The following is a 15864-nucleotide window of genomic DNA, read 5'->3' as shown; positions in this document are numbered from 1 at the left end:
TATGTGTATTTAGTGAAACTGATTGGTTATTGATCTTATCTCTAATTGTTTGACATACAATCATAATACTGACATACAATCATACTGTTGAAAATAACTGTTTTGTGAACTTTATTCAACATAGCCAGTGATTTAGGCGGAATTTATGGTGTTAATTACAGTGAAATATACAATTTCAAAAAAATAGGATTGAAACAGGTAAAAAAAATGGAGACATAATTTTTCTCAATGTTCAATGACCTCGAAAGACAATCCAACCACTCTCCAAAAATTAACATTTCAAACCCACAGAAACCACATAGGCCCCCTGACTAAATAGCAGCAGTGAGCAGTGAGCTATTTCCATTGCCAAACATCAATAATCAGCCACCTGTAGTTTTTGTGCAACCTGGCACATAATATCCAAGTGGGAGTGAAAGTGGAGCTCTCCAGTTTGAATAGAAGGTTCAGAAGATTAATATGCAAATAAGTAAATAATTAATAAGTAAAACGGTATAATTATATAAAAATGCCTTGTTATAAGTATTTTTTTCCAAATGAGTATAATATCTGCTGTGGTTAAATTGTGCCTGTCATATTGTCACTCCTGGACATAAGAAATCCTTGCAAGATGAAATACCTATATTATTATTATCATCATCATTATATGACATTTTCAATGGGTCAATGAGTAAAATTATTTCCACAAAATCTGTTCCTATTTCAGTATTCCTCATGGTCATGTTTAGACAAGGAGAATAGGCTACTCATTTTACTGAAAGAAAATATAATTTGACTATTGACTTGCTCTATTTAGCAGTATGTAAAGAAGGCATATGAAAGAAAGTGGGTGGTGGACATGGTGTAAACATGGATTTTTTTTATTCAAACCACCGTCATTCAATATAAACATACAGAAATAGGCATAGTCTGGAAAGTAAACAGCAATTAATCATACTTCTGTCTGAAGAGGAAGTAAATCTTATCGTCAGCCATGATTATTAGGCCTCTATTGGAAAAGCAAGTGAGTAGGTACAGATGGCTGAGCATCGTGCTGTGATGTATTGTGCTGCACTGTTCCACAAGCATTACTGATGATCCATAACAGTAAATAGTAAGAGTATAAAAAACAAGACAAACGAAATGAGAAAACAAGTTCTTCCAGTTTAGAGAATATTCTGCACCAGTTTACCTTGTGGAGTCAGATGTAACATTATCACGGTTTTGGACACAACTGTTGGGCTGTGAATGTGTGTGAAGAAATCTGTAACTGACAATGGCACACTCCCAGTCCTATGATCAAACTCACCACACTCCCCACCTCTAGGAGGTGACTACAGAGTTTCAACATTTCAAACAAGGTTAAGATGTTTATCTGATAGGGCTTACATATTTGAGTTAAATATCAACACAGCTGTCTCCAGACATATATGTAACATTTGGCTCCACAAGCCCATAGACATGGCATGACACATGTTGAAGGGAAAAAAAGGCACTTGAAGCTATTAATATATCAATGCCCTGGAATGGTTGGTATACAAACTGTAAAGTATGCTATATAATTTATGTTCAATAAGATCAAAGGCCATCATCAGCTGATATGTCTAGGTAGTATAATAGGAATCTTTAATACCTCCAGCCCAATTTTTTGGTACATTTACATCTTCAATATAAACCAATCTTGAGGATAAACCTATTCAATGACATGTTGAATTTAGTTTATCTGATCATTAAATAAAACAGGTCTGCATGAAGAGCTACACTTTTGTACATAAGCACATCATAATTGGTTGCATAGTTTAAAGCTTTCTTCATTAATCGATGATATCAAATAATAACTAAAAGCGGCACTCAAGAGTGCAATGATAACAAAAGTGAGACGTAATTTGTAGGCCCGCCCTGTCATTCAGACCTGCTTTTGGTTCTTTCTTGGTGATGTCACCAAGTTTCATGAAAATCAGCCTGGTAGTTTTTCTGTACTTTTCTGATAAAAAGACAAACAAAACACACCAAGAATTTAACATGACAGTGATCGTTCATTCATTCATTCAACAATCATTCTGTCCCAAAAACAATAGAAAAAAGAAACATTCCATACAATAGTTCATGTTGATCTGTCATTGGTATTTACTGAATATGATTTCATAATCTCACAGCTCAAACCGGTTTGTTGTACCTGTGGCTGATACAAAAGGGCAGTCAACAAACTGCCTGATACTGACACCACTGAGGTGGTTATTATGGCAGACTGGCACAAAAGGGACAGTTATACGGTCGTGCTGAACATGGTCAAAAGCCATCAAGCTGGAATGGAAATAGTAAAGTAGAATATAGCAATTATTCAGAATTCTACTGGGAATGTTAATCAAGTCAGTGGGGTCTGGTTCATTTATGATTACTACCATGACAAATAGTATGTTCAAGTCAAAAGCACACTGTTCAATGCTACCCTCTTTTAAGAAAATGTAACCAGTACCAAGCCTGTACTTCATGCACTTACAAAACTTGGCTTTCACTAGTCCTATTTCTCTAAAATGGGAAATGAAGTGATGCATTTCACATGCACAACAACCAATATAAAATGATTAATTCTTTCATGTATATATTACTCTATATACAATTTCAAATAAAACATGATAACATGATATAAGACAGACAAGGGCTAAAATATAAGTTCACATCAGACTTCTGCATCTTTGCAAGTTAAGAGCAAAGGGCAGACTTTAAGGCACAGTTTAGAATTCCCTTCATTTCGTTGAGGACAAAGTCACATTAAATGCTTAAAGAAAAAGGCACTAAATTATACAAATCATTTAAATTATTTAAATAACTAATTCTTTAAAAAAAAAGAAAGAAAAAACAAGAAAAATGAAAGAAAAAATTAACTGATTCCATTTCACTTTGCCCGGAATGTTGTCGGCAGAATTTGGTCATCACAACATAAATCTGAACGTGACAATATTTGTAAACAGACATACACATGCCTTCATTCTCCCATCCACCCTCACACACACAAAGTAAACACAAAATTATAATTGCACTTTAGTGTCTTAACCTTTCCCCCTCCAGTTTGTCCGAGCCCTTCAATATGGCAGGAGTTACTCCACAGTCACAGATTTTGCCAAGTTCCTGGGGCAGTCCACCTGATTAAGGTAAACCATATCATTAGTACCACATCAGAGGAAAGAATGAAACACACACACACACACACACTCACACACACACTCACACACACACTCACACACACACACACACACACACACACACACACACACACACACACACAGTCATACGGCTTGCACAACACAAAATGAATTTGCCTGGGTGAGGTGGGCAGAGTGCACAGCAGCACACCTCACACACACACACACACACACACACACACACACACACACACACACACACACACACACACACACACACACACACACACACAAAAAATAATGTGAAGGAACTCTGGTGAACGGTGATAACGGACAAGGAGAATAAGAACAGGGAACATGACAGATAAGGCAGATAACCGCAACAAAAGAGAAGCGAGAGGTCAAGTCATGCTGCACCAACAGCGTGAGAAGGAGGTGGGTGGGGGTGGGGGTGGGGGTGGGGGTGGGGGTGTGAGAGTGTTCACTATGTGAACGTACGTCGTATCCTCTGAGCACGGCCAGGTGGAAGGACAAGAGCTGCAGGGGGATGACGCTGAGGATGCCTTGCAGGCAGTCCACCGTCTGGGGGAGCTCCACGTTCTTATAGGCACACCTGGTGATTTCTGGGTCGTCACGGCAGCATATGATGATGGGTCGTCCCTACGGACAAAGGCAGAGAACAGAGATAAGGTCACACTTAGAATAAATACATTATGAATCCTAGAATTGGGCAGCGTCTTCATAGAATCATAGAATTGGGCATCTGTCAGCAAGAACTCTAACCATTTAGGCTATTTTAAAAGAAGCTATGTGGAATTCTGTAGGCTTTGAGACGTATTGAACGCAGCCACACGACACTCTTGCATTGATTCTCTAGAATAATCACGTCTCGATGCAGAGAAGTTAATAATTTGAATTTTAAAACTGACATTAATTCGCCTTCTGCCACATTCAGTTGGCCTGCTGCTGAGTGCTACAGAAAACTCTCCATGCCTCTGGCCTGCTGATTCTCTGCTGTACACGCAAGCGCACCGCACACGTGAGTGAGAGCACATGTGCGAGTTGTTTATGTTTGAGCTGCGACAAAATGGCTGAACTTCAAGCGCATCACCAAGCCTGGTCGACCGGCACCAGTTTCCTTGAAAGCTACTGTATAGCAGTAGCAGAAGTTGAAGGTAAATTGGACAAGAGCTACACAATTTGCAAGGTGTGTCAAATTGAATTTGAATACTTTGCAACACAACCAACTTGAGGAACCACCTCAAGTTTCCACCTGGTGTTGGATGAAAAGCCGAAGCGACCTGTTGCTGATGCTAGCCAGAGAACGATCGAACAGGCGGTGGCAGTCTGTCGCAAGTTTAAGGGGGTACTCACACTGGGCACGGTTCACTTGTACCGTGCCGGAGTACAGTTCTTTCCCGTTCTCACACTGCATACTATCAAACTGTACCCAGGCACGGTTGAGCTGCTGTTCTCTAGGTTACACTTTACTTGAAGGTTTCTACATAAGAGTGACATGACACTGTCATGAACGTGTCATAAGCATTATAAACAAGTCACGTAAACATGTTTATGACATAACGCTTCTGTCACTCGCTTCTGTCAAGTGTCATTCAGTTTTTGTCATGACAAGGGTTAGTGTTAGGGTTATGACAGTGTCATGTCACTCTTATGTAGAAACCCTAAAGTGTTACCGAATCTTTGTTTTTTCTCTTTCAGGGATTTGCTCATTGCCTATAACAGGAGGATTTTGTGTTAATAGAAAGTCATATCTATGTGACAAAGAGCAGCCTTTAAAAAAAAAAAAATAATCTGTTAATTTTCTTTAATGATCACAAAAGTAGCAAGTGATCACTCAGATTTAAAATAATGTATAGAAATATACACATATCTAAAAAAAAAAATTGTTGCATCGAGATGCATTAATAATCGCATTAGAATCGAATTGTTGACTTCCCACCCCTATTGACTTGCATTGCATTTCATAGAGGCCACACATGGTACAACATGGTATTACAAAACCGTCAAACTGGCACTACTTGGTTTGCATGGCAACCAACCATGCAACCATGCATGGCATGCATCTCGACAACACAGAGCTTTAAGGTTTTGTCAACACTGCTGTTTCTTCAGATTCTGTTTCTGTTACTGGGTCATTTTTTGATGTTTTCAATAAAAACAAATGCCACATAGCACCTAAAATTTAAAAACATAGAGATGTACATGTAAGTGTGTGTGTGTGAGAGGGTATGTGCACTTCTGGCCAAGTGTATTTATCTAAATGTATATAGTAGTATAGTATATATACTCTTTTGATCCCATGAGAAAAATTTGGTCTCTGCATTTATCCCAATCCGTGAATTAGTGAAGCACACAGTGAGGTGAAGCACACACTAATCCCGGCGCAGTGAGCTGCCTGCAACAACAGCAGCGCTCGGGGAGCAGTAGGGGGTTAGGTTAGGTGCCTTGCTCAAGAGCACTTCAGCCCTGCCTACTGGTCGGGGTTCGAACCGGCAACCCTCCGGTTGCAAGTCCGAAGCACTAACCAGTGGGCCACGGCTGCCCCCATATGTGACGGTAGCCAGCTGTAAACCTCACTCTCTGGCACCTTAAGAGAGAAAATAATCCCGTGGCTTTGTAGTCTCCTTGCTAGCGCGCCCTCCATTCCGAGCCCCCGAGGGTGAGTTCAAGTCCGGTGTGTTTTGGGAGGCTCTTACCTGTCTGGCCGTGACCTGCTGCAGCGCGTTGTGGCATTTGGTGTAGCAGGCGTCTCTCATGACCACCATGATGACGGGCATGTCTTTGTCTATGAGGGCCAACGGTCCATGCTTCAGCTCCCCAGCCAGGATGCCCTCTGAGTGCATGTAGGTGATCTCCTTTATTTTCTGTCAGTCAGGCCAATGCAAAAGCACATCTTACACACAATGGAACACTTTACTGGCAGGTTCTCTTTCCAACCAGAACATCTGGTATCACTAATAAACAGTGATCAGTCTGTTAGAGTCAGTCTCTCAGTCAGTCTCTCATCTATTGGGTCATTCCACGTCAGTTCAACCAGGGCCCACGCACTTAGGTCTCAAAAAATTCTGAAAAAATTACCAGGCGTACCTATGTTACCCAGGAGACACACTGTAAAATTACTCTTATGTAAGATCAATACTTTCCAAGATACAGACAGTTTTACAGGGGGAGGGGGTGTCGATTTTGTTCGGGCTCTTTTTTTTGTCAAAGTTCAGCCCACAGCGCAAGAACTAAACCATGTAAGAGGCTCAAATTTTGCATGCTGGTACATAAATATGAATAGTATGTAGCAAAATCGTCACGTTTGGTCTGGATAATCCTGCATGGTCATAGCTGTCCCTCAAAGTTGATACAAATTTTATTGGAGTTTTTGGCTGGGCTCTGTTTAAGCCTTCAGAAGACATATTTGTACTCAACATAGGCTCTTGATTTATTTTCCTTACTGAGATAAGTAGAAACACTCACAAAAAGCAATGAACAGAAAATAAATCCCTTCAGGGCCTGAACAGCAGACCTCACAAGTTTGAAAAATCATTTTGGTTATCATTTTCAGAGCACCCAAACACCTTGTGGGAATATACAAAGATTTTTTAAATATGTTTTTCCTTATTCTCCATGATCCCTTCTTTTTGAAAACACCAATTTGACTTGTCTTATGCAAATCTTTCTTTTTTATTTTCCACCCTGAACATGGGCAAAATGCCCCATTGACATCAATATGTTTTATATAGAGTCACCACACTGCCACCTGTGGTTGTATAGAGTAACCTGTGGTAGCTCTATACAAAACATATTGATGTCAATGGTGCATTTTGCCCATGTTCAGGGTGGGAAGTGAAAAAGAAAGATTTGCATAAGACAAGTCAAATTGGTGTTTTTAAAAAGAAAAGATCATGGAGAATAAAGAAAAAAATATTAACAAAATCTTTGTATATTCCCACAAGGTGTTTAGGAGCTCTGAAAATGAGAACCAAAATGATTTTTTAGACTTCTAAGGTCTGCTGTTCAGACCCTGAAGGAATTTATTTTCTGTTCATTGTTTTTTGTGGGAGTGTTTCTACTTATCTCAGTAAGGAAAATAAATCAAGAGCCTATGTTGAGTACAAATATGTCTTCTGAAGGCTTAAACAGAGCCCAGCCAAAAACTCCAATAAAATTTGTATCAACTTTGAGGGACAGCTATGACCATGCAGGATTATCCAGACCAAACGTGACGATTTTGCTACATACTATTCATATTTATGTACCAGCATGCAAAATTTGAGCCTCCTACATGGTTTAGTTCTTGCGCTGTGGGCTTGTGAACTTTGACAAAAAAAAGAGCCCGAACAAAATCGACACCCCCTCCCCCTGTAAAACTGTCTGTATCTTGGAAAGTATTGATCTTACATAAGAGTAATTTTACAGTGTGTCTCCTGGGTAACATAGGTACACCTGGTAATTTTTTCAGAATTTTTTAAGACCTAAGTGCGTGGGCCCTGGTTGAATTGACGTGGAATGACCCTATTACAGTTCTGCTTGCCTGGCAGGCTCCAATCACATTGACCCTGCGTGTCAGACAACCTCTCAGTTCTGCTCTTATATTGGCTGAGTGCACATACAGGAGATGATGAGGAAATATAAATCATCTGGCAGGCCTGAAGGTAAGAAAGGCAGAGAACAGGCAGAGAACGCCTCCTACCCAACCAGGGAGCATGTGTGCGCTGTGCCGAGTAAGGACTCACCAGCGCCCCCTCTAGGCAGGTGGCGTAGTTGTAGCCACGGCCCATGACCAGCAAGGACCTCTGCTGGTACAGCTCCTCTGCTATGCTTTTGATGTGCTCATCTAGAGCCAGGACCTGTTTTATCAGTGCTGTAGACAGACATTACAGGATGCTGTTAAAGACACAGAAATAACATAGCTTAGCTAAATATGAAAATCCTTACTGAAAACTGTGGAACGCATGGTTTCTAGCAAACAAGTAGTGAAACTAGTCAAACTCTGTACTGAACAATCTACATGAACTTGAGAAAAGAAATATGTTTTGATCTACTGAAAGTGCAGATGTGTAAGTGTGCAAGTCCAAGTGTAAGTGTGGAGGTGTAAGTGTGGAGTCTATATCGGAACTCCCCCTATTACTGTCGGTCCCGTATTCCCGCCGTCTTGCGTGTATGTGTCACTTAATATCCATTTCTATACAAACCAAGACGGCAGATTCCTAAAGAAACGCAACCACCCACACCATAGGTGTATCTAAATTAACTATGTACCAAAAATGACATTTTACCGTGACTCGAAGAGCTGTAAACAGTGTTGTAAGGCTGCGTGTACACAACCGCTTGGAGCTCCAGTGGAATTTTAATTTCATGACGAGAATTCTCAGTCTAAACGGCGTAAATAGGCGACCCATCAGGCCAGCAACTCCTAGAGTGGTAAACTAAATCGGATATTTCAGGCAGTAAATGCTCCCGATAAGAACCAAACCAGATTTTGTTCAAATCTACACACCTATGGCTACTGAAAAATGTAAGGTTCATTTAGCAAATGTTATTTTGAAGTGTTAAAAAACATCGTTGTTTTAGAATCTCCGAACAAAAGTGGTGATAATTGGTGGTGTTACGATAAGTGTACAAGTGTGGAGTCTGTAAGTGTACAAGTGTGGAGTCTGTAAGTGTCCAAGTGTGGAGATTGTAAGTGTCCAAGTGTGGAGGCTGTAAGTGGTAGAGGGTGGTGCGGTGAGGGTGGCGGGGTGTCCTGGGGTGGCGGTGGCGGTGGCGGTGGCGGTGCCCACCTGGGAGCTGGCGCAGGCCGCTGATGATCTCCAGTCTCCTCTTCTGCAGAGACAGCCTGTCCTCGCTCATCATCAGGGCGAACATGATGAGCGCCACAAACTGGCTGGTGTAGGCCTGCGGGGCAAGCAACACATTCACACATTATACTCACATACACTACGCCCTCTCACACCACTCTGTCACACACACCGGTTGTACACACATTAACATAGCTGTACCAATACAATTTTAAGTGGCTGGCTGAAAAAATAGGAGCCACACGGGATTTGAATGAAATTTGATTTTTTTTATCAACTGTTTGCATCCCTGTACCACTGTGAATTTGTACCTAGTTAGGTAAAATAAGCCTGCATTGACAGTTTGAACTGATATCACTACTTTCTCTTATAGGATTTGCTTAAATACCTGTGAAGCAGAGATCTTGATAAGCAAGGTATAAGACGAGAACAACACTGTGTTTAAAGGTGAAAAAAGATCAGTCTGCAGTCATGGTCATCAGCTGCAATGGTTTTGTGTCATTGCTGTACCTTTGTGCTGGCCACTCCGATTTCTGGTCCTGCATTGATGTGGATGCCGCAGTCGGTTTCTCTGCAGATGGAGCTGCCAACAGTGTTGGTCACTCCGACGGTGAGAGCGCCACGGTCCTTACAGTACCGCAGCGCCATCAGGGTGTCAGCTGTCTCACCTGGACATCCAACACAACACGGCTGTCACTGCAGGTCACACGGTCATCAACACCACCATGATGTTTTGAAAGCTATGAATTTATTCAGTCAATCAATTGATCCTGTGTCTTTACATAGTACTTAGAAAATGGAATAGAACCAAACTGCCTGGAAACATTTCATTCTGAAAGAGGTAATATAAACAAAACAGTGATACTATACCACAGCCCATGAGGATGTTGTGTCTTTACAAGACAATCATAAACTTTAGCTTATAAGCACAAAAACTGCCTCCTACCTGACTGGCTTATGAAGAAGCAGACGTCGTCTCTGAACACAGGGGTGATGCGGTCAAGAAAATCGCTGGCCAGCTCCACCATGACGGGCAGCTCAGTCAGCTCCTCCAGGATTTGTCGCGTCTGCAGAGGGCAAGAGAGCGCAAGACAGACATGCTAAACCAGGTTCAACAGACATATCATACAGACAGAAGGAGGCATTCCAGTCTGATGCGTACCGCGACTCCAGCATGGAAGCTAGTTCCACAGCCAATAATGATCAGGCGCCGGCATCTCCTAATTTCCTTCAGATGATCTTTTAGCCCTCCTAGCACAACTGTGGAAACAGACACACATTTGGAAGAGTGAGCAACTGCATTTAAAACTTTTGTTTACAAGAAAGATGCGTTGTACTTCTGTAAAGCTTTGGTAAGAGTTCAATGTGCCAGTTTCAGTTTAATTTCCCTGCTGGTTACGACCCTTGAAATTCGGAAGTGGAAGAAAGGTTCCCAGACCCATTCTCAACTTCAGTTGAGATTTGAGAAGTGGTCTAGTGTTAGCTCCACGACTCCACGACTTTAAATCTCTGCCTGAGAGATTAAAGGTTAAAAGTCATCATAACAACTGAGGAAAGAAGGTACTGACTGAGGGTGCATTACCTGTATTTGTGTCAAAGCAGATCCTTCCTCTCATCGTGTTGAACACCGACTCAGGCTGCTCAAAAATCTCCTTCTGCATAAAGGCCTTGAAGTTCCCTGAGAAAGAAAGTTTACATCTGATTGAACATCAACAACAGAGGCTCTCACCACACAGAGGAAAGACAGTCTACCTGTACCACAGAGCTTGTCAAAAGCCTTTTTCCATCTTTGTTTAAGAACAAAAAAAATAAAAAATAAAATAAAAAAATAAAAAAATCACTCATCACAAAGGAACCCTCCTAACTTCCCTTTGAGACATTTCAATTGAAGACTTAACACAGGGGTTTCCCCTCAGATCAGTCTAAATGGGTTACACACACACATTCAGCAGGTGAGGGAAAAATGGCCCATGGACTGCATTTGCACAGCACTGTTTTCCAAAGCACCCACTTTTCGCTTTTCTCTACAGATTCATGCCACACAGTATTCCATTAACATGCACATTCATACACACACCGATGGCAAAGGCTGTCATGCAGCATGCCAACCTGCACATCACATCAAGGTTCAGTGTCTTGCTCAATGACACTTAAATGATAGGGTCAGTAGGATAGAGTTCCTTACTGAGGAATTTTTCAAAAGTGGTATATATGAGATACTGGTTTTGGCTGCAATTTTCAAGTGCAAGTCTCTCCATATCTCAAGAATGAAATGAGATTTAAAATGAGACTGGCATTTTTGTATGATGGCTCATGGTTATAAGACAAAGCCATGGTGTCACACAGCTGTTTGAACTGATATGAAACTGACCCATACGTGTTCATGTTTTTCCTCAGATCAGGTCAAAATGTGTTCCACGCTCTAGTCCGCGCTCTAGTCAGTGGTGGATGCCCCAGCACGGTGCGCTCTAGTCTGTGGTGCGCTCTAGTCTGTGGTGGATGCCCCAGCGTGGTGCGCTCTAGTCTGTGGTGCGCTCTAGTCTGTGGTGCGCTCTAGTCTGTGGTGGGCTCTAGTCTGTGGTGCGCTCTGGTCTGTGGTGCGCTCTAGTCTGTGGTGGGCTCTGACCTTTCATGATCTGCTGCAGCTCCATCTGCAGGGTCTGGATGACCCTGGCCGACTCCTCGCCCGCGCTGCGGCTAACGCGGTGCAGAGACAGCTTGCCCTCCGCCACTGCCGCTATGTCATCGTCCTCCAGGTACACCACCTTGTTAGTGTGCTCGATGATGGCGCTGAGGGGAACACACAAACACACACTCACAGGTCAGGTCAACTGCTCAGTTTGGTTTCTTACATAAGCCAGTGTGCTTTACAGCCCTGACACAGGAAATGATGTGCCGTAACGTGACACAGCAGTGCAGCTCCATGGCAACGTTACCGGCCTTTTAAATGGCGCTGGGATGAAAGGGAAACATTGACACTAAAAGCAGCCGAAGACTGTGAATGTCAAATAACAACCAGCAATCAGCTAAACACAGGCCAGCAACTGCAGACTATGCTACATCCACTGCTCTGCACTGCTAATTAGCATCCTTTCATGTTTCAAGCTCATAAAATCAAGCCCTTGAGCCTGACCACACCTGCCAAGTGCAACACTCCCGTTTTTTCCTGGGTTTCTCCCGTATTTCAAGGTCATCTCGCATCGCCCTCCCATTTTGTTATTTCTCCCGGAAAACTCCCGGAATTTGCATGACCATCAAACTTCATTTGAAAATTACGGATCCATTCATTTTTTCTGTTAGTCTGAAATTTCCCAGGTTGCCAAATTGTGTACGAAATACACCCATACACATAGCCGACAGTACACAATGACTTACTTTCAATTTCAACCCTTTTGTAATAAAACCTGCCAACCCAAAACCCAAATAAAGAAGTGGGTGAACACTGCGCAGCCACTGAGTCTCACAAGAAAACGGGCTAGTTGAATAGCCTAGTTTGTCAAATTGTTAGAGAAGAAATGTTGTGATTAACACATCACATTATAACTCTTGAGTGTTGTTGATACACAGTAGGCAAATTGTGTCCTCAAAACATAATCTGAGAGCAGATTTGGAGTTAGGGTGGAAACAGAACTGGCATGCATATGCATATATCTTTTGGTAAGGTAAAAGCAACGACCGAAATGCAATGTTGCAAGGAGTGAATGAAACATGTTAAATATGCAAACACTGATTCTGTGCAAACACTGACACCCCACCCCACCCCCACCCAAAGTACAACAATCTCCTGTTTTTTAAAAGCTAAATGTTGGCAGGTATGAGCCTGACGTCTTAGTAGAACAGTTGTACCATGTTCCAATCAACAACAACAAAAAAAAACTCGAAGAGACATTCATTTCATGGTAATCTTGCTGATATAAGCACTGTTATAAGCTAATTCAGTGTACTATTAGACTAGTACATTTCTTACATTTGAGCTAATTATTTATGGCCAGCAGAGAGCACTGTTGGCTTCAAAGACTTAACAAAATACATGCAATTTTGCTCAACTGAGAATACAATTAGTCCTCTAAATACTAAGCAGGCAAATCGACTCTATTAAGTACTTTTCAAAGATAAACCACAGTAAAACACAAAAGTCAAATATCTTCAATCAAATTCAATATTTTTTCAAAAGGACTGTATTAACACATGCAATTACACATTTACAAGGCACATCATCAAAACCTATGGCCTTATACTACCTAGACACAGGTAACATAGCCTACACATGTTACTTAGATACAGATGCCAAGACAACCAAAGCCTTTTGCTTCTGGGTTACCTTACCTAGATACATAATATAAGCTATCTACGTCAAGCCTTCTTCAATCGAATAATAACATTTTAAAAGAGCTCACCGTGGAGAAGAGTGTAAAGAAGTGCAAGCTGCCCGTCCTACCTGGCATCGGAGGCGAAATAGAATTCCACTGCCTTTCCGTCACAGACCGAGTGCAGGGACGTGCTGCTGTCCACTCGGTTGCGGAAGTTTCTCTTCTGCACGTCCCCGATGAAGTCACCTGGAGGGACACCAGGACAGGTGTTTAGTGACCCACACTCCGCATGTCTTCACACTTACTCAACACTAACGAGACGAAAACAAGGCCAAACCCAGACAGAGGCAAGCATGAGGGCTTGCTGAATGATGTTGGATCAATCCATCACATCATCTTCATCACAAGAGCGTACCGATAGCTAGAGTACTCAAGCAGAGGACTATGGGATGTAAACGGGACGCAGAAAACACACTCCAGCTTTTATCAATAAGATAAGGGAAGTCTCTGTGATTCTGTTCATCTTATCTTTGTTTGACACTAATGGCTTGGAAAAATTATGACTAGCACCTTTTCTAGGGTGTACTTCTAAATGTGTTGAGGGCAAAATGAGGCCCTTTTACAGTTGATTTAACAGTCCTGTGTGTGTGCCTGTGTAACAGGACAGCATGCGCTTCAGTAATGATTATCCTGTTTATGAGCTTAAGGGCATGTGTGCCACTTCCAAGACAAGCTGTGCAACATAAATGTCCACTAGCTACTCTGCCATGAATCTGTCAGTTAGTGGTCAAATACAGATATGTGTGAGGTGGACAAATGCATGTGATGTTCAACAGCCAACCATTTTGAATTCCTAAACACTAGTATACTATGTATATATATCTATGTATATATCTATGTCTATGTATATATATATATATATATATATATAGGACAATATGTAAGGGATAATGTATAGAACTAATGTAATAAACTCCCCACGATATGACTTTAGCCTACATAGCCTAGCCTATTTGTTACCGTTCATCGGGGCATTTACTGATAAACAAATAGTTCGCAACACACGCTGCTGAACTTGAATCAAACATTTTAGAACACAGCTGATCAACCGTCTGCTTTCACGTTTGAATGAAGTTCCAGTCCTTGCGTAGTGATATGACAGACATATCAGAAGCACAAAACCTGTTGCCATTGACAGCGGTAATTATATGTTTGCAGCGGTAATTACATGAATTTATTTTACCGTAGAACGTTGGGAAATCCCATTCAAGTCAATGGAGCGTTTTACTAAGTATAGTATAAGTATAAGTATATATACTTTTTTGATCCTGTGAGGGAAATTTGGTCTCTGCATTTAACCCAATCTGTGAATTAGTGAAACACAAACAGCACATAGTGAACACACAGTGAGGTGAAGCACACACTAATCCCGGCGCAGTGAGCTGCCTGCTTCAACGGCGGCGCTCGGGGAGCAGTGAGGGGTTAGGTGCCTTGCTCAAGGGCACTTCAGCCGCGGCCCACTAGTCGGGGCTCGAACCAGCAACCCTCCGGTTACAAGTCCAGAGTGCTAACCAGTGGGCCAAGGCTGCCCCAAGCATAGCATACTAGCATTGTGAAGAGCCGTATAATAAAGGATTGTGTAGCTAAGCCACTGATGGGGTGTATTGTTTAAACCTGCATCATGTTTCCAACTGACTGTGTCCTGGGCTTGACAGATGTGTTTCTTCAGGTCACTATGGTTAGAGGAGTTGGCTCTATGGCAAGCCCATCAATTGAGACTGGTGATTTAACGGACTCAAGCTATTTATGCCATGATATGATGGAACTGGACACACTCCAGCCAATTAAATACCCACACTGTGGGTACATACAAGACCTCTTTAATTTCTAAACTCATGCCGTTATTCATGCTTATAGCCCCATCTAAATTCCATTCCAAAAACACTGAACATAATCAGATAAAATGAGGAGTAACTTACATCAGGCTACTCTTCATAGTGATATTCTAATGCATGTGATATGAGTGAATAAGCATAACTGACAAAAATACTGGTAGGGACATCAGACAGTCAGTATTCAATTTGAATACGGGAATGGGAATATGGGAACTATTTTGTGTGAGTGACAATGCCACACTCATCCATGCCTGTACTACATGAATGATACAGAGCAAATTTCTCCTTTGGCAGTGCAATTGAATCTAACTTTCCCAACACACCTAAGCCTCACGCCGCTCGGTGACCGCAGGTAAATGGAAAACAGGAAAAAGCTTATCTCGTGCTGTCACTCACAGCTTTGAAAGCTGACACCACCCTCTCTGAGGTGCTCTGCCTTGCTTTACGCAAACAGGGGTGACAAAACAACGTCTCTGGCAAACAGGACCCTTTCAAATGTGTTCTGCAACTAGTCAAACCGGCCAGCTTAATGGGACCCAGCTGCCTCGCTCCCTCGGTGGGTCCGACCTCGCCGAGACCAACCCCACCCAGCTGCATAGCCCATCATGTCCTCATCGCCCCACGTCATCGATGACGCGCGGAGCCTTATTCATGTACGAGCTATTGCACAACACCAAGCAGACTATTCCCCCATCAATCCCCCAGTGGTGATACCGCTGATCTGAGG

The 15864-nt window shown here is 42.1% G+C and overlaps 1 protein-coding gene across 2 annotated transcripts in view; it reads right to left on the bottom strand.

The window, feature by feature from the left end:
* Positions 1-846: 846 nt before the first annotated feature.
* Positions 847-15864, bottom strand: part of gfpt2 (glutamine-fructose-6-phosphate transaminase 2) — a 20245-nt gene continuing 5227 nt past the window's right edge. The window contains exons 9-20 of one of the 2 annotated variants that reach the window (XM_042092951.1): positions 13371-13488; positions 11559-11722; positions 10515-10610; positions 10095-10192; positions 9879-9999; positions 9443-9600; positions 8915-9029; positions 7868-7995; positions 5840-6007; positions 3621-3782; positions 3035-3122; positions 847-1963 (exon numbers count right to left, since the gene is read on the bottom strand). In XM_042092951.1, the coding sequence (XP_041948885.1) occupies positions 3078-3122; positions 3621-3782; positions 5840-6007; positions 7868-7995; positions 8915-9029; positions 9443-9600; positions 9879-9999; positions 10095-10192; positions 10515-10610; positions 11559-11722; positions 13371-13488 (1373 nt within the window). In that variant the 3' untranslated portion in view covers positions 847-1963; positions 3035-3077. Of the gene's footprint in view, positions 3123-3620; positions 3783-5839; positions 6008-7867; positions 7996-8914; positions 9030-9442; positions 9601-9878; positions 10000-10094; positions 10193-10514; positions 10611-11558; positions 11723-13370; positions 13489-15864 lie in introns of both variants that reach the window. The other variant, XM_042092950.1, reaches the window with a different exon arrangement.

This window comes from Alosa sapidissima, chromosome 5 (assembly GCF_018492685.1).
Source record: "Alosa sapidissima isolate fAloSap1 chromosome 5, fAloSap1.pri, whole genome shotgun sequence".
NCBI classification, from domain to species: domain Eukaryota; kingdom Metazoa; phylum Chordata; class Actinopteri; order Clupeiformes; family Clupeidae; genus Alosa; species Alosa sapidissima.
The sequence above is the reverse complement of the archived record's forward strand: the minus strand, read 5'-3'. Positions and strand labels throughout refer to the sequence as shown.